The 19,835-nt window shown below is 38.0% G+C and overlaps 1 protein-coding gene across 1 annotated transcript in view; it reads left to right on the top strand.

The window, feature by feature from the left end:
- Positions 1-19,835, top strand: part of ABCB5 (ATP binding cassette subfamily B member 5) — a 129,568-nt gene that overhangs the window by 95,292 nt on the left and 14,441 nt on the right. The window contains exons 20-23 of the mRNA XM_008978731.5: positions 2,310-2,513; positions 6,352-6,452; positions 7,628-7,768; positions 18,412-18,568. Coding sequence (XP_008976979.3) covers positions 2,310-2,513; positions 6,352-6,452; positions 7,628-7,768; positions 18,412-18,568 — 603 coding nt within the window. The remainder of the gene's footprint in view (positions 1-2,309; positions 2,514-6,351; positions 6,453-7,627; positions 7,769-18,411; positions 18,569-19,835) is intronic.

Genomic DNA, 19,835 nt, shown 5'->3' on the forward strand with positions numbered 1-19,835 from the left:
TCATAGCGGAGAAACCTGGAAGAAACCATCTTAATTAATTATTACAAGTGAACAATGCCTGGAATGGGACCAATCAAAACTGCGTGCCACTTGATAGGATGCAATGAGAAGAACACAGCATCATTTCTCTAAGATTCTTACCAAAGATGCATAATTTGAATCTAATTGTGAGGAAATATCACATAAGCTAAAATTGAGAAATTTCTACCAGATATCTGGCTCGCGATCTTCAAAAAAGTCAAGGTCATGAACATCAAGTAAAGAATGAACAATTATTCCATATTAAAGGAGACTAAAGAGGCCTGACACCTAAATGAAATGTGTGATTCCAATGTAGATATCCTTTCACTATAAAATACATTATTGAGACAATTGATAAAACTTGAAGGAAGTCTATGCATTAAATGATAGTTATGTAATTTCCTGATTTTGATCATGGTATTTTGGATAAGAGAGAGAATGTTCTTGTTTATGAAACATCATCTCTAAGTATGCAGGGATGATAGAGTATCAGGTCAGCCACTTAATCCCAAGTGACTCAGGGAACAAAGAGTTCTTTATCCTCCAGTTACAAGCGTACGGCTGTGGGCAGGTTATTTTGTCTGACTACTTTTGTTTCCTCATCTATTGTACGGGACTAGTGATAGTATCCATCTCTTTGCATTGTTATGAGATTAAATAAGATGGTAAAGGTAAAGAGGTTATTTAGTGCCTAGTTAAAGTTGGCTAGTTTTTGAGTACCTTTATATATTAGCTCCAACTATAATATGAGAATTATGGTTACTGTTTATTTTTGACCTTTCTCCTATTTTGGCCCACTTTTAGTGTGTCTTCCCTTCTGCCCTACTGCTTCCTGTCCATGTTGGTTTCCTTTCCATAGCAACTCTTTCCTCTCCAACACAAAGCTTCATGCTCCAAAAAGCACTGAGTCAGACAGCATGGGTTATTCCTTGCGTGATTATAATATCTTCACCAATAGAAAGAGATAATTTGTGTGAAAGGTAAATGTACAAAAAATATACAAAAATCTCATTTTTACAGGTTCCATAATGCAAATTTTTTCCATTCAAATAGGAGTTAATAATTCACTTTAGAACATTTTTGAAGGTGATTTAGATTCTATTGTAGTAAATACCTAAGCTAAAGTATAGCATTCTCTTCCTTTTTACTCTCCATGAAATAGAATATGTAAAACCTTCTAAAAGAATTTATATGCATAACTCAAGCCATCTTTTCCAAATACTTAAATTTTAAGTACATGTCAATTATGCATGTATGTAAAACTGGTACTTTGATGCTAGTATTTATTAAAATATTGATTTTCTATAAAATTCCTAGCAAATGTGATTACAACTTTATAAATAGGAAATAGTAAAAAATGCTTAACTAAAGATAGACTCTTTCTTTAGTTTTTTGTTAATAGTAACTATGATTCTGTCATTTTCAAACATCAGCTTTATTGCCAAGAACTTATCTGTAAGTTAGGGTTGAAGAGGTGGCAGGGTGTTAGTATCTATGTTTATGCACAAATGAGTTGTTGTATTATTGCTGGGTGTTTGGGTGTAAAGAAACAAGAAGAATGTGGGTATGTACCTATCATTGAGAAGACAAAGGAAATCCTGTAACTTCAGCTTTCAACACACTCAACTTGCACTGGGCTGTAAAATCCTGCTAAACTATTTAAGGAGAGGTCTCAGAGCAACATAAAAGTCTCCCTTTAAGGAGGTAGTATTTAATTTCAGATTGTCTGTTCCTATCATGCTTCTATACAGTCTTCTATGGTATTCCACTAAACTAAAATCCAGTTCATTTGGACATCTCAATATTGGACATCAAGACATAAAAATAAAGTATAATATTTCCTTAGTTTAGGGCATTTTGAGGCAGGCAGATCACCTGAGGTCAGGAGTTTGAGACCAGCTTGGCCAACATGGCGAAACTCCATCTCTACTAAAAATATAAAAAAATTAGCTGGGCTTGGTGGCGGGTGCCTGTAATCCCAGCTGCTCCGGAGGCTGAGGCAAGAGAATCGCTTGAACCCGGGAGTCGGAGGTTGCAGTGAGCCGAGATTGCGCCACTGCACTCCAGCCTGGGTGACAGAGTGGGACTCCATCCCGGAAAAAAAATAAAATAAGTAAATAAATAAAAATATGTATCTTATTTAATCTCAAAGTATAAATTCAAGGCATAAATTTAAGTATAAATTCTTTTTTAAAAAAGTCTACCTTGTTTTGCAAGGAACTATAATAGGAACTCTTGTAAATGTAAAGTTAATTGAGTTTTTTCCCCCAAAATATGTCTGATTATAGGCAACAGGTTCCAGGATTGGCATCTTAACACAAAATGCAACTAACATGGGACTTTCAGTTATCATTTCCTTTATATATGGATGGGAGATGACATTCCTGATTCTGAGTATTGCTCCAGTACTTGCCGTGACAGGAATGATTGAAACCGCAGCAATGACTGGATTTGCCAACAAAGATAAGCAAGAACTTAAGCATGCTGGAAAGGTAAAATGAAGACTGTTATCACCATCGTAACATTTAAAGAGAAAAACAGTCAGAACTTTATGATATGTTAACTATATGATGTGTTAACCATCTTTATGACATATTAACTTCATCTCTTAGGGATCTGTAAAGTGATATGTATAGAGAGAGAAATGCATACAGACCAATTTAGGATAGAAGGTAGATATGTTATAGCAATAGGGTACATGATTTAGAGCACAGGCTCTGGAGTCTAATTAGCTGGGTTAGAATCCAGATTCTATGCTAACAAACGTGTGATATGAGCAGGTTATGTCAACCTTTGTAGACTTCAGGTTTCTCATCTGCAAAGTGGGAATAATACGAGTATTCACTTACAAATTTTTGTGAATATTGCACAAAACACAATGTTATTATATGCAAAACACTTAGAACAGTGTCTGGAAGACAGTAAGCACTTACTAATGTCAGCCATTATTACTGGGGAAGTTTTCAAACATCATCATTCCCCATTTTCTGGTCATTGAATAATCAAATTTTCTTGAGCAATTCTTCTGAATATTTTATTTTTCAAAACAAACAGGCAATGCAGCAGTTACTAAATGCAAGGCCATGCACTGATATTAATAACATATAAAACAAGGCTTTAGAGACAGGACCATAAATGACCAATTTATTTAATCATTTGGAAAATGCCTGGACCTACAGGTATTTAAGCTTCTTAGGATCAACCATATTCATACAAATAATTATTATATTAGAGACTGAAGGAAACATTATGGTGGCATCATAACACCTAAGAATGGAAAGAGACATCATCTGACCCATCCATTAACCTGAAGTAGGAGCCCCTTGCACAACATCCCTGTCAAGTGTCCATCCCCATCTCCTACCACCTTATCCTCCAGTGGCAGGTGGTACATTACTTTCCCAGGCTGCCTGTACTTGGATAGTCTTGGGTGGTAGGCAGTTCTTTTCCTTTTCTTTCTTTTTTTCTTGTCTTATTTATTTATTTATTTATTTATTTATTTATTGGTGGACTTCTATCTTACTCTTCTTGGCTTTCATCTTGGTAGAGGTCCAAAATCTGTTTTTCATGACAGCCCTTTAGCAGCTGAATCACTGTAAACAAGGAGACTTCTGTTGACTCTACATCCAGGTCTTTAAGATGTTCCTCACACCTGTAATCCCAGAACTTTGGGAGGCCGAGACGGGCGGATCTTTTGAGGTCAGGAGTTTGAAACCAGCCTGGCCAACATAATGAAACCCCATCTCTACGCAAAATACAAAAAGTTAGCCGGGTATGGTGGTGCGTGCCTGTAATCCCAGTTACTTAGGAGGCTGAGGCAGGAGAATCACTTGAACCCAAGAGGTGGAGGTTGCAGTGAGCTGAGATTGCGCCACTGCACTCCAACTTCGGCGACAGAGCACAGCTCTGTCTCAAAAAAAAAAAAAAAAAAAAAAGGTGTTCCTCTCCTAATACTGTTTCAGAGCTCTTGGCTACACTGGTGTACATCCTCTGAATAGCAAAATGATGTTAATATCCTTTATAGTCTGTATCACGGTGAATGTGTCACAATTGGCATAACATAAATGTCATACATATTCATGAATAGGGATGCCAAGCACATGACTCACTGTAATCTCGTTTGCCTGAGCCTTAGACCTTTCCACCTTTTTTTGCACAAGATAAGGACCCTTGGATTGTTTGCTTGTGCTGTATAGTCTGAACCACCTAGCAAATATTCGCCTCAGAGACAGTAAACAGTTGTTTAGACCTCCTTGTCTAATTTAAACATTGCAATAATTTATACGATTTCTAAATTAATGAGGCCTAATTATGTTTTCCTCATCTTATTTTTTATGTCATGAGCTTTTGCTGTATATGTGCCCTTTGACTTTTCCTTTATGTATCATTAGAGCAACCTCAGACTATACAACAAACAACTCTAATCAAATAGGCAATTGGAGGCATTTCCCTATGGCTTTTAATAAATCAATTTACTAAACATCAATTTAGAACATAGACTAATAAAATGTATCGGTCCTTCTTCAGTTGCATGTGTAGATTTGGAAAAATGATCAAATGTTTAGTTTTTAAGACTTTGAATGGGCCAGGTGCGCTGGCTTACGCCTGTAATCCCAACACTTTGGGAGGCCGAGGCAGGTGGATCACAAGGTCAGGAGTTTGAGACCAGCCTGACCAACATGGTGAAACCCTGTCTCTACTAAAAATACAAAAATTAACCAGGTATGGTGGCACACGCCTGCAATCCCAGCTACTCAGGAGGCTAAGGCAGGAGAATCACTTGAAGCCAGGAGGCGGAGGTTGCAGTGAGCCAAGATCGCACCACTGCACTCCAGCCTGGGCAACAGAGCAAGACTCCATCTCAAAAGAAAACAAAAAAAGACTTTGAATAGCTTAATTAGTTTTCTTAATGACTATTTTCTAAGGGTCTGTAATAATATTCATCCCTTCTCCATTGTGAAAAATTGGAGATTTTTTTAATGTTCATTCCTTTTTTTATCTTCATTCCTTTTGTTTTTCCTCAAAATTTTTTTATGTTCATTCCTTTTGTTTTTCCTCAAACAAGGTTTCAGCATTCTTATCCATTTTCTTCATATACTATGGAATGTTACAAATGGAGGTTTCTTTAAGTCCATTTTTAAATTAATGAGAATTTAAAACAACCAACATCAAAATTGGGAGCAGAATCCTGGTGTCCTCACGACAGTCCAGAAATCTAGTTCCCTCCTACAACCCAAGTTATTCTTCAGAGAAGGCCAAGTGTCTACCTGGTCTTCTCTGTCCCACAGTCCACTCTGCCAATCTGGAAACAGAATGTGAAAACAGGAAGTTTCTCTTTCAAGCCAACACATGTTCTCATGTCCGAAAAGCTATTCTAAACCAAAACTCTCTTCCATTTTGAATCCCATGTAATTATGCATTCTCTTTATAAACTATATAAATGTGGAGAAGTATTCATCACATTTGAATTAAATGTCTTTTTACATTCACAGACGCCAATATGAGAAATGGCTTTATCTCATAAAGAATTTTATAACCACATGCCATGTTACTTTCCTGTAATGTTCCTGAGTCCTTTTAAGTTGCTATTTTTAATTCTTTGCTAGAATAAAATAATTATGTGATTACTTTATCTCTGCTATCTTTTTTTTTTTTTTTTTTTTTTTTTTTTTGAGACAGAGAAGTCTCACTCTGTTGCCCAGGCTGGAGTGCAGTGGCATGATCACAGCTCACTGCAACCTCCGCCTCCCAGGTTCAAGTGATTCTCGTGCCTCAGCTTCCTGAGTAGCTGGGATTACAGACATGTGCCACCATACCTGGTTAATTTTTGTATTTTTAGTAGAGACAGGGTTTTACCATGTTGGCCAGGCTGGTTTCGAACTCCTGGCCTCAAGTAATCAGCCCGCCTTGGCCTCCCAAAGTACTGGGATTACAGTCATAAGCCATTGTGCCTAGCATCTGCTATCTTTTACTTGAATTGTTTCATAATTTGTAGGAAGCTCATTTGCATGTGAACATAATGCTTACTAATGTTTTATTCTTCTGTCTATGGAACAAGTTTAAATTGAAATTCAGTATAAACTTGAATGGGGTTAAACTTAGATCAGTAGACTAAATCTCAATAAGACATTTTCCTTAAGCTTATTATCCAAAAGTGTCATTTTTCTATCTTATTTTCTGGGAGGAAAGGAAGCTAAGAATATTTGTCAGGAAAACTTACTGACTTGATATACTTAATATGTCCCCAGTGTGAGTGACTAGAATTCACAAATGAGAAAAGATTAACCGTTACTAATTTTATTTCTATATTGTATTGTCCTGTTTTATAAGATAGCAACCGAAGCTTTGGAGAATATACGTACTATAGTGTCATTAACAAGGGAAAAAGCCTTCGAGCAAATGTATGAAGAGATGCTTCAGACTCAACACAGGTGATTAAAGATTCATACTGACTTCAAAAACTTAATTTTGTTCTGTAAAGGCAGTACTCTCAAATGACTCCAGTGGTTTGCCTGCTAATTCATTTGCTCTTGAGTCTTTCCTAATAATGTCATGTCAAAATTTCTCATATGACTTCACCAAGAGAAACTAGAAGAGGAATTGAGGGCAAGCACAATTAGAATAAATATTTTAGGTCCTCTCACATTACCATTAACTGTCTGTTACTAAGTATGCACATTTTTCTTATTTTCCTGAAAGAATATTAATGAAATAACATATGCAAGAAAGAAAATAAAATTGCGGGCAGGGCACTGTGTCTCACGCCTGTAATCCCAGCAATTTGGGAGGCTGAGGTGGGCGGATCACTTAAGGTCAACAGTTAGAGACCACCCTGGACAACATGCTGAAACCCCATCTCTACTAAAAATGCAAAAATTAGCCGGGTGTGGTGGTGCACACTCATAGTCCCAGCTACTTGGAGGCTGAGGCAGGAGAATCACTTGAACCTGGGAGGCAGAGGTTGCAGTGAGCTGAGATCATGCCATTACACTCCAACTCCAGCCTAGGTGACACAGCAAGAGAAAAGAGCTCGGCCCTTTACATTAAATCCCTAAAATAGTTTACATTTTAAATACGAATATATACATAATAAATGCACTTACACTTTTAATTTTAAACTAGTCCTCCTTATCACATTGACTTAGTGATGCTTTTTATATTACTTTATCAGAAAGATAGCTTTGTACTCTTTTGGACTCATAATTGTAGTTGGCACCACCCTTTAATTTCCTCTATTCTGTTAATGAAAGATTATAACGGAGACTTAGAAAATCCTTCTAAATACTGTTAAACCAAATCTCTAACTCTTACACTAGCCATCCTTTCACGGGCTTTGCCCATTCATTTAACAGTATATAAAGTTAAATTTGTTACACTGAACTAGAGAGTATATGACTATAGGGAAAAGAATTATAACATTATCTGTCTTTTCTCAAAGAATTCTCAGTAGTAAAAAAAAAAAATCACTTTCTATTTCATCATTCGAAAAATGCCTTTCCACTAAATTATAACATTTCAAAGTCCTCTCTATTTATTACTCTACATTTATTAAATTGACCTTGCTATAATTCATGCCTCATTATTTGGTAAATTTTGTACATTCCAGAAATACCTTGAAGAAAGCACAGATTATTGGAAGCTGTTATGCATTCAGCCATGCCTTTATATATTTTGCCTATGCAGCAGGGTTTCGATTTGGAGCCTATTTAATTCAAGCTGGACGAATGACCCCAGAGGGCATGTTTGTGTAAGTCGTGGAAATAGTCCGGACCTGGTAGCTCACAGCTGTAATTCCAACACTTTGGGAGGCTGAGGCGGGTGGGTCACTTGAGGTCAGGAGTTTGAGATCAGCCTGACCAACATAATAAAACCCCATCTCTACTAAAAATACAAAAATTAGCTGGGTGTGGTGGCAGGCTCCTGTAATCCCAGCTACTCGGGAGGCTGAGGCAGGAGAATCGATTGAACCCAGGAAATGGAGGCTGCAGTGAGCTGAGATCACGCCACTGCACTCCAGCCTGGGCAACAAAGTGAGACTATGTCTCAAAATAAATAAATTAATTAATAAGTTATAGAAATATATAAACCTTGTAAGGGGGTCATGTACTTATTTACCAGAAAGATGTCTAGTTTATAGTGAGTTATCATTTAAATCACATATGTGGAAAATATACGCTTGAATTTTTTTTAAGTTGGAATTTTTTAAAATATACATATATTTTTAAATTTTGTATTGATATATAATAGTTACACATATTTTAGGGGTACACATGATATTTTGATATATTCATATGATGTTTAATGATCAAATCAGGGTAATTGGGATGAATTTTATTTTTAATTGACAGACAATAATTGTACATATTATGGGGTATATATTTATGGGGTACAATGGGATGTTCTGATATATGTTAACACTGTGAAATGATTAAATCGAGCTAAGTGTTTTTGTTGTTTAGTCTCTATAAGTACAGCATAACTGGTAAAATACTGATACTGATATAAGGCATAAAATCTGAATTAAATTCCCAGATGAATTCCTCTCTGCTTCAGTTTACTGGAACATGGGAATGTAGGGGCAAAATATGCCTTCTTGTCATTCATTCCTTAGGAAATTTGTGAGACATTATGAAACTCTCAGTGTGGAGATGGCTTCCTAAAGTACGACTGTAAATCAGTGAGGATGAATTATTTGCTAAGCAAATAATCCAGAAGAAACACATATAAATGAGTGTTTCCCTTCAAAAATGTCACATTTGGAATTGAACGTGGTGTCCCAGTGAGGCTGCTTCTTCCCAAAGCATTAGGTTGGAGCTCCTATTTTGAAGTTCTGGTCACATAATTATGAATTTATTTGTTTTACCGGAACATCTAATGCAACTGCTAAATTAGAAAAATTAATTTTGAGTATTAATTCTGAGCTGAGAGCCTAAAATATCATAAATGTTGCTAATCCATCATAAACATCATTGCTAAGCATTTAGAACTAGAGAAATCCATACAATACTTGACTCAAAAAAGTAACATTATGTTATTTTTAACAAGCCCACCAAAAAATGCACATCCATGCAAGTATCAGCCTCTTCACAATAATGAATTGGGAGATTACACCTGTTACAAGGATGCTGCCATCTGGCAGAACACACTGGGCACTTCTCTTTGGGTTTTGTTTCCCAAGTCTCAGGACATTACTTTGAATATCCTTATTGTTGGCATATTTGTATTTTCAGGATAGGTTCAATTTGAGGAAATGGCCAAAAGACATTTAAACCTAAGTAATTTCAGAATAACTTGGAATAATTATTAGTTTCTATTCACATGAAAATTTATTTATTTATTAAGCATTAAGTGAAGTCCCAGGAAGTTTCTTTGTTAGGCACTGATAAGAAAACAGTCCAGAGTTCACCAACCCAGTATTCCTAAATCTTACCTGACACCAAAGCCACTTAGAAGTTTCCTGGAAGCAGATTTCCTTATAAAATGGAATATGGAAATGGAATATCTGTATTTAAAATTTCAACAGAAGGGCTGGATATGGTGGCTCATGCCTCTAATCCCAGCACTTTGGGAGTCCAAGGCAGGTGGATCACCAAAGGTCAGGATTTCGAGACCAGCCTGGGCAACCTGTGAAATGCTGTCTGTAGTCAAAATACAAAAATTAGCCATGTATGGCGGTGCATGCCTGTAATCCCAGCTACTTGGGAGGCTGAGGCATGAGAATCACTTGACCCAAGGAGGCAGAGGTTGCAATGAGCCAAGATCACACCACTGCACTCTAGCCTGGATGACAGAGTGAGACTCTGCCTCAAAAAAATTAAAATAAAATTTCAACAGAAATTGCAAGTTCCCTGTCCTATGTTCTCCTAGCCTCTAAAATAGTGTGCACTATTGCCCATGTGAATTTATAAACCACAGTTATATTTAGGCTTGGGTTTCATTCTGATTACATAAGACTAATTACTTAGGTAGATTAACAAGAAACAAAATCTGAAATCACATAAATAATTCAGCTTACCAGCCCCCGTTAGCCAGTTTTTCCTTTGTTCTAATATAATCCAGGCACTCCCAAGCTTGAAAGTTGGTTGTAATCCAAAAGTTTGTTTGCAAGCCAATAGTTTGAAACTCAAAACATGTTTTCCTCATGTTGCTCTAAACTTTCTGCAGCCTTCTTTAATCCCCAGGGCCCCATTCCTTCTGTATAACTAGTTTTGAGTATTAGTAGAAAGCAAGCCAATTAAACATATTCATACTAATGTACGATGTTTGATGATTTTCCAAATTCTCACAGAAGAATTTTCATCTCTTTTCATCAATTTCTCTGTCACTACTCTTTCTTTGCTTTGTAATCACACCTATAAAAAAAATAAGAAGGCCAGGCATGGTGGCTCATGCCTGTAGTCCCAACACTTTGGGAGGCAGAGGTGGGTGGATCACAAGGTCAGGAGCTCAAGACTAGCCTGGCCAACATGGTGAAACCCCGTCTCTACTAAAAAATACGAAAATTAGCTGGGCACGGTGGTGGGCGCCTGTAATCCCATCTACTTGGGAGGCTGAGGGAGAAGAATTGCTTCAACCCCGGAGGTGGAGGTTGCAGTGAGCCGAGATCACACCACTGCACTCCAGCCTGGGCAACAGAGCAAGACTCCAACTCAGGAAAAAAAAAAAAAATATATATATATATGTATATACACACTATATATATATATATATACACACACATATATATACACACACACACACACACACATATATATATACACACACATATATATATATAAAGTTTACTGGATCCTGTTTTTCAGCCAGGACTCTGTGTGTTGGAGGGCTTTAGAGCTCTCAGACCTTTCATCTATTACACTTTCATTAGTGATCCCATCCAATCTGTCAGTTTTAAATGCCACCTGTGTCCTGCTAACTTCCTTCTGTATATTTCCAACTCTGACCCTGCCCTGAGCACAAGACGCTTATCCAATCACTTAGGAGACACCTCCACTTGGAGGACTAATATCTCAATGTGTTCAAAACAGAATTTAAGGTGTTTCTCCCCAAAGGTTATCTTCCCCAAGACTTTCCCATCTTAACTAATAACACCAACCACCATCCACACAGTTGTCAGCCCAAAAATGTTGGAGTCATCCCTGTTGCTTCTCTTGCCGTTGTCCACCACATAAATCACTGATTCCTCATGACTCTAATTCCAAAATTCTTCTCATCCTCTTCACACTCATCCAAGCCCCCCCCTCCGTCTTGACTGGACCACTGCAACAACCTCACCAATGTCCTTGTGTCCACTGTTGCTTCCCTATAATCCATTCTCCACACTGCAGCCAGACTGATCATTTAATGCACAAATCCAATAGCACCAGTTTATTAAAATTCTGCAAGATCTAGATCTTCCCACTGAAATTTGAATAAAGCCAAAGTCCTTACCATGACCTGAAAGACCTTCATGATGGGGCTGCTGCGTTTCTTTCCAATTTCATCCACCTCTATCTCCTATGTTAACTACTCATCAGCCCCACACTTGCCATGTCTGTCCCTGGACCTCCCCATTGCAGGGTCTTCACACTTGCTATTCTCTGCCTGGAATGGTCATTCCCCAGGGCTTTGCTAAGCTACCTTTTTCTTACCACTCAGGCTTCCCCTGCTAAGTCCACTCCTCAGAGGGACTTTCACCGATGGTCCAAAGTAGTTCCCCTAACCCTCCCTCCTCATCACTCTCTTTCCCATCACCATATTTTGTTTACAACACTTATGACACTTATGATTCTATGAAATTATATTTTGTGTTTCCATATTTATGAGTGCATAGACTGAGCACAAGTTGTAACCTATCTTGTTCACTGATGTTTCCCAAAAGCCAAAAACAAGTGGGTGGCACATAATAGACACACAATAAATATTTATTGAATGAATGACTGAATCAAAATTAAGGGGGAGATTTGGAATGGTACATAATTAGGCAGTACAGTCATTTCTGGAAATGTGCCTTCGGAGTCACCTTCACACTTTGAAAACAGGAGTCTGTTTTTCACAAATTTTTCTAATTTTCTTCTTTTCTACACCCATATGTCTAATACCAGGTGCTTTGGCAGGAGGACTGGATCTAAATCGAGGACAACCATTGATATAAAATATGATGTGTGGAATTGAGAATTTACCTGTACCTACTGAGATTTGTTTAGATTAAAGCTAAGAAAAAATTTCTCAGTCGAAGAATGATACAACCTCAAAATCATGCCAGTCACTTTCATGCCTGCAAATGACACACGTTAGGATGTTTCCTTTAAGAGGCTTTCCAAGACTGCCAACCATTCCATTACTTATGAAAATTGCTATAACGGCAAATCTTGATTGAATCTTTACTCAGTTTTAAGTATTTGCTGTATATTATCTGTTTAATGCTCTAAACTACCCTGTGAAATACTATGGTTCCCATTTTACAGATGAGAACAATTAAGACTCAAAGAGGTTACCTAACTTGCTCAAAGTTACATAATCGGTAAGTGGCAGAGCACAGATTCAAGTTCATGGTTCCAGATTCCAGAGGTTTGGTTTACTCAACGTACATTATTATTATTATTATTATTATTATTATTATTATTACAAATTCTGTGGCCAAACATTCATAGAATATTTCTGTGAAATTATTTTTTAAATAATTCTTGCTTAGTTTTTCAAACATTCGAATATTCAAAGTTGGGCTGATTCCTCACATATAAATGGAACAGGTGACTTGCTTAGTGCTATTTTATAGCCCTAAAATATGAGAATGAAAAGTCCCCAATATAAAATTTCTTCCCTGAGCTGACCTACCATACTTCCTGAAGTTCTTTTAATTAAATTCATTAAAAGGGGGTCTCTTCTAGATACATAAGCATTTTAACTATCAGAACATATGAAGGACTGTTAACATAAGAGTAACAATTAAAGAATAGTACCACCTTGGTATTTCCCAGTGCCCCAAGGGAAGGAAGAAATAGAGAGCTATCTGAGCTAGAGCCACTGGTATCACTTTTCTTCTCTTTTCTTTTCTTTTCTTTTTTTTTTTTTTTTAAGTTGGAGTCTCGCTCTGTCACCCATGCTGGAGTGCAGTGGCACGATCTCAGCTCACTGCAACCTCTGCTTCCTGGATTCAAGCAATTCTCCTACCTCAGCCTCCTGAGTAGTTGGGACTACAGGCACATGTCACCACACCTGGCTAATTTCTGCATGTTTTGGTGGAGACCAGATTTCACCATGTTGGCCAGGCCGGTCTCAAACTCCGGACCTCAAGTGATCCACCTCCCTTAGCCTCCCAAAGTGCTAGGATTACAGGTGTAAGCCACCACACCCAGCCTCACTTTTTGAGTTTCATCCAGTCAGAATACAGACAGAATAAGGGTACCCACACTTTTGGAGTATGGACAAAAGAGAGATTCTCTAGGGATTCTCCTCCAGTATTAAATGTGGTTATTGGCCAAAAGAGCAACATAGCACTATGCATAATGTCAATAGATGAGATTTGTCTTCAACACCAAAGAGGATTTGGTCCTAGAGATCAAATGTGGCCCAAACTACCATGAATGTGTCACAAGCTCCCTTTAGACACACTAAATTATACCTGGCCTAGAAGACTCTGTACCTTCCAGAATCTAGGATGACAGACAGCTTTCAATCTCATCGACTAGCCAAACCGAAGAAATTTACAAAGAAAACTCCCTCCTACTAGAATTCTTCTTAGATAAAAAGCACTTTGAGCCATTCTCTAAACCAATGGTTTTCCAACTCACCAATCTAGGAGCTGGTTAAAACTGTAGATACCTAGATCTCATCCTGCAAAATCTGATTTGTAGATCTAGTATGGGGCAGGAATCTTCATTTTATCAAACATTCCAGATTACTCCAAGGCATAATTTATAGCTACAAGGATGGATTATCTGTGTCTCTTTCAAAAATGACATTGTGTCTCAGAAAGGGAGATACACAAAGGGAGTTTTAACAGCAAAATTCTTTAATGTGCTCATAATATTAGTTTGTCAGCAAGGCTTTTTAGAGGAAAAAGCCTCTAAAAGAAAAAAAAAGACAACACGCATGTCTTATGGTAGAAGCCGTCTCTATCTCTACTATCATAGAAGTTTATCTGAAATGAGCATTTAAAATAAGGTGATGATATTTTCATTCTGCCACCTTACAGACAAGGCATAGGGGCGTTTAGAAAATCCTTTGTTTAGGTTCTCATGCACCCATGTGTAGTAAAACACTCACCTCTCCCTTTGTTAGTCCTGGTAACACATTCTATTTGTTATTTCACTATAAATGTGTAGATTTAGAAGTACAAAATAAGTTTATTTTATCCTGTCTCTTTGTGTTAGTCCCTTTAGGCTGGTTTCCAGCTGACTTGCCTTTTGCAATACCGACCAAGAACGATTCCTAATCAGGAGAGGTTTCTGTAGCCTTCCTTTCCCCACTGCAAAGCTTTCTCTATCTCTGTGAGTTTCTTCCATATTTTCTATCCATATTATCAAGAAGCTAAGCAGAGCATATAGGTAAGAAAGAATCAAGATATGGCAGCCCTCAATACAGTAATAATAAAAGACATAGCTTTGAAAACTGCCTGAGAAGCAAAACCAGGCAGTTTATGGGTGTGTTTCCTAGTTCTCTTAAAAACCAAATGCAGTTCTTGACAAGAAACCACATTGTATTTCCAATAACAATGTGATTATTGGCCAAAAGAGCAACATAGATGGGTTTTCAATGAGTATTAACAGTTGGTCGATACCTTAACATAATAAAGGATGGACAGAAGGGAGCTAGGCCTGCACCATCATCTTTGCCCTAGGAGGCTGGGCAGCCAGGGAAGAACTGTGAGTGTTATTGCTGTGTTAAGGAAAGCAACACTGGTTACACAAAACAAAGAAAACAGGAAAGACTTCTTTCCATGTTGGCTGCCATGGCAGCCACCTAGCTCTTGCCTGGCTCCTCCCCAGAGATTATCCGGAAGAGACAGACAAGGACAAGATAAGAAGGCTAAATCAACCACTGAAGGGACCTAAAGAAGAGAAATCAAAGGACAGTTGATATCTAGGGCCTTCAGAAGATTCTAAAATGGAAAGCAAGTGGTAACAAACTCCAACATGTAGGAAAAGACCATTCCAGCCAGCTTTCCACTGCAAGGAAGACCATGTAGGGGAAAACACAGAGAGGAAGGCAGCTCACGTTCCAACCCTACAATCTCATGGCTTCTGGGCAAATTGCATAATTTTTCTGAGCTAGAGTCTCCTCATTCATTGACTGATAAGTTTCCATTCTACTTATCTCCTAGGTGATTAGATGGTATCTTGTATATGAAAACATTCTATAAGATCCAAAGAACCAAATAAATGTTAGTTGCTTATTTTCTCCTCCTATCTGTTGAGAAAAGGATTTAGGGTGGGAAGAGGTCTCTGGGTTGTATATGGATGATATACAGATGAGCATGGGAATAATTTTAATGACTACCTCTATGGGGAAAGATACTCTGCCTTCTAATCAAAGAAAGAAACTTACTGAATAAGGACTTGGAAAGTTGTGATTTGACCTGCTGTGCTAATCTATTGCTACAGAAGTGTGAGAGCTTTTTTTTTCTTTTTTTTTGTTGTTGTTGCTGTTTTTCTTGAGACGGAGTCTCACTCTGTCACCAGGCTGGAGTGCAGTGGCGTGATCTCAGCTCACTGCAACCTCCACCTCCCAGGTTCAAGCAATTCTCCTGCCTCAGTCTCCTGAGTAGCTAATATTACAGGTGTGTGCCAACACACCCAGCTAATTTTTGTATTTTTAGTAGAGATGGAGTTTCACCATGTTGGCCAGGCTGGTCTTGAACTCCTGACCTCGTGATCCACCCACCTCGGCTTCCCAAAGTGCTGGAATTACAGGCATGAACCACTGCACACAGCTCCTGTTAGTGACTAAAATATTTGTCATGATACCAAATTACTCCTCTTCATATATCCCAAATGGGTGAAACTCCTCAAGACCAACAGTGGCATGAGAGGTTGTTGGCCTGTACATTTCTCCCAGTTAGGTGTTCAGTTCAAATGCCTCCAGGAGTTTAAACCAGATTTGAAGGATCTGGTTTAACTATGTTACGGAGTTATAGCACGGGTTGTTCTACAATAAATACTTGTTGAGTGGAACTGAATTTCAGTTTAGCTCACCCTAGCTAATTGGGTCTGATTAGGTAAGGACAAATTCTGTAGCAGACCAGTTTTTTCCATGTGTGGGCCTTGGCCTACCTTTATACAGAATCCACCTGGAGAAAAAGCGTAAAGAAGATTACTGTCCCTAGGCCGGGCGCAGTGGCTCATGCCTGTAATCCCAGCACTTTGGGAGGCCGAGGCAGGCGGATCACTAGGTCAGCAGTTCGAGACCAGCCTGGTCAACACAAAAATTAGCTAGGCATGGTGGTGCATGCCTGTAATCCAGCTTCAGGAGGTGGAGGCAGGAGAATTGCTTGAAGCCAGGAGATGGAGGTTGCAGTGAGCTGACATCATGCCACTGCACTCCAGCCTGAATGACAAAGCAAGACTCCGTCTTTAAAAAAAAAAAAAAAAAAAAAAAAAAGATGAAGATTAGTGTCCCTCACTCAACCCCAGATAGTCCATCACCTCAAAGTCCACACTTCCCCTCCAGGGTCTTCAACATAACCCTCATCGGCATCAGCCCCCATCCCACTTACATTTCTCTCAGCACTCACTCATTAAAGACGGTATCAGGGCTTTTGCTTGTACTCTCCCTTCTCTAACTGAACCCTTTCTTCTGGCTCCATTCTCCATCCTTTGGGTCATTTACCTCCCACAAACACAAGTTCTGAGTTGAAGGCCCTTCTCCCTTTCTCATTAATATTTCCATTTTCAGAGAGACCTAACAAGGATGTCTGCCTCTAGACATTTATGTCTAATGCTTACCATTACTTTTATAGTGGGAATGTTAGGACAGGTAGAGCTTTTAGCATATCTCAAATCATGGGAAGAAGCTATTTTCTCAGTTATTGATTTCAGAGAAGCCTCTACCCCTGTAGGACTAGAAACCAGGTCTCCTAACTCATAATCCAATTATCTTCCCAGCTCACCTGCTGATTCTTGGATCAGACTGAGGCTTAAGTCTGACAGTCTGATTTTTCCTTGCATTAAAAACACATTAAAAAAAAAAAAACCTTCTGATTGGGTTACCTAAACTCAGTGACCATTTCTGATGTTTATAGCTGGGTATCAAATAATTCAAATGGCATTTTGAGCTTTAAACACTTTCTATAAATATCAGTACTAAAAATGCCTTGACATCACTGAACTAAATAACAATTATTTTAGTGTTATTTTTGTTTTTATATTTTATACTGTGTTTGATCTTTGTAAAGCCAACAAGATTCAGGATCTGAAGTCTAGGTCACTGAAGAGATTGCATCAGCATCAACATCTACCCTTTGATAGGCCCCATTGAGGGAGAAATTCACAAGGAGCCCAGACGTGTTTACTTTGCTGTTATCCAGCACTGCAAACAAGCAACTGGGTTCTGTGATGACCCTTTACTGCCTAATGTTTAAATATTGCCGGCAACACTGGTCCAGTTTTAGCCTGATTGTGCCATTAGGTTTGTTACTAAGATGCATTGTTTTGCATTCTAGTACACTACTTTCATATCTAAAATGAAATCGAAAATGAGAGGAAAATATTTAACCATGGTCAGGTCCTGTGCCACAGTCGAGTAAATATTCTGTGTGCTTCCAAACATCATTTGCATACTTACCATTTTATAATTAACATGCTTTGAAACTGAGATCATAATCGATAACAAACCTAAAAGATCAAAGTTCTTCTTTCAGTCTTTTTAGTCAGATTTTGCTTTAGGAACCTGAGGAAAATAGGATCCCCATGATTTGCTCTCTAAATAATGTAGCATATCAGACAGATAACCAGTCATTTAGCTTCAGTTATCTGTCCTAACTACATTATATGCAAAACAAACAAACAAAAAATCATATCTACTGTGTAAATCCAGATCTCACTACTGGAGATTCATTCTTCCTATTGTCAGTTGAATTCTCTGTCAAATCTCCAAGCAAGCAAGCCTCATATCAAGATGGCTAAGAAGTTTTATATTCACTAGTTGGGACCTTTGATCTGTGGCTCTAATTGGAAGAGACATTTTTAAGATTACCCAAGCTCCAAAGTTCATTTTGGTGTACAGAGCAAGGAATGATTACTACATGGTAGAAGTTTTTTAAAGAGATAACTTGGTGGGCCTTCAGCGTTAGGGGTGCCATCTACATCAAAAGATGATATTCCTGTGCCTGCTTTTCTCTTTACTTTTAGAGTTCTACTGTTTTACAAAGGATCGGTGGACCTAAGATTCAAATGCTTTATCTTTTGATAGAGTTTTTACTGCAATTGCATATGGAGCTATGGCCATCGGAGAAACGCTTGTTTTGGCTCCTGAATATTCCAAAGCCAAATCGGGGGCTGCGCATCTGTTTGCCTTGTTGGAAAAGAAACCAAATATAGACAGCCGCAGTCAAGAAGGGAAAAAGCCAGTAAGCACAACTGTGATCTTAAATGTCCAAATAAAGATGGCAACAGTAGGAACTGGGGGCCACTAAAGATGGGAGGGAGAGAGGGGGCAAGGGCTGAAAAACTAACTATTGGGTGCTATACTCAGTACCTGTGTGACAAGATCATTCATACCCCAAACATCAGCATTACGCAATATACCCAGATAACAAACCTGCGCATACACTCCTGGATCTAAAATAAAAGTTGAAAAAATAAAATGTAATATAAATGAAAAATAAAAATAAAAAATAAATGTCCACTTATTAAATGAAGGCTGTCTTTGGAAAACTCTGCAAAAGATAATGTCATAGTAACATAAAGAGTTAAAAGTTTGTATAAAATAATTTTATGGCTGCAAACGGGGAAAAGGGGTCTTGTCTTAATCAAATTTTTACCTCTACAACAAAAATTTATACTTCATATTTTAAAATATATGCTTTTAATTTATATGCCTGATGCTATGAGAATGTTCTTGAAAAAAAAGATTGATTCTTATACTGAATTCTACTGAGAAACTAAAGTTTTGATCTTGGATGAAGATTCGTATTAAGGTTTATTTGTTTTTTTTCTCTGATAATATATGCAAAGTAAATAATATTCTGCTGCTTCAGACACCATTTTTCATGGGAAATATATTTACAAACAAAGGGGGAAAAAAGGAAAGTATAACTATTAAATTGATGCACACAAACAAATTTAGCCTCAAACTCTAAAAGACTGTGAATATTAAAAGAGAAATAATAGGTAGGGTGTATAATTTCAAAATAAATCTCTCAATAATAGTCTTATACAGCTGGGTGTGGTGGCTCACGCCTGTAATCCCAGCACTTTGGGAGGCCGAGGTGGGTGGATCACGAGGTCAGGAGATCGAGACCATCCTGGCTAATATGCTGAAACCCCGTCTCTACTAAAAATAAAAAAATTTAAAAAATTCAGCCGGGTGTGGTGGCATGCACCTGTAGTCCCAGCTACTCGGGAGGGCAAGACAGGAGAATCGCTTGAACCCGGGAGGCGGAGGTTGCAGTGAGCCGAGATCACGCCACTGTACTCCAGCCTGGGTGACAGAGCAAGACTCCTTCTCAAAAAAAAAAAAAAAAAAAATTAAAATCTGGTCAAACAAAATTGGCAAATATTGAAATTCAAGCTGGGTGATAGGTATGTGGGCCATTTATTAAATTTTCCTCTCTATTTTTATATTTTTGGAGTTTTTCATATTAAATAGAATTAAAAATCATAAGAATAAATTTT

The sequence above is a fragment of the Pan paniscus genome, chromosome 6, assembly GCF_029289425.2.
Source record: "Pan paniscus chromosome 6, NHGRI_mPanPan1-v2.0_pri, whole genome shotgun sequence".
In the NCBI taxonomy this organism is placed as follows: Eukaryota; Metazoa; Chordata; class Mammalia; order Primates; family Hominidae; genus Pan; species Pan paniscus.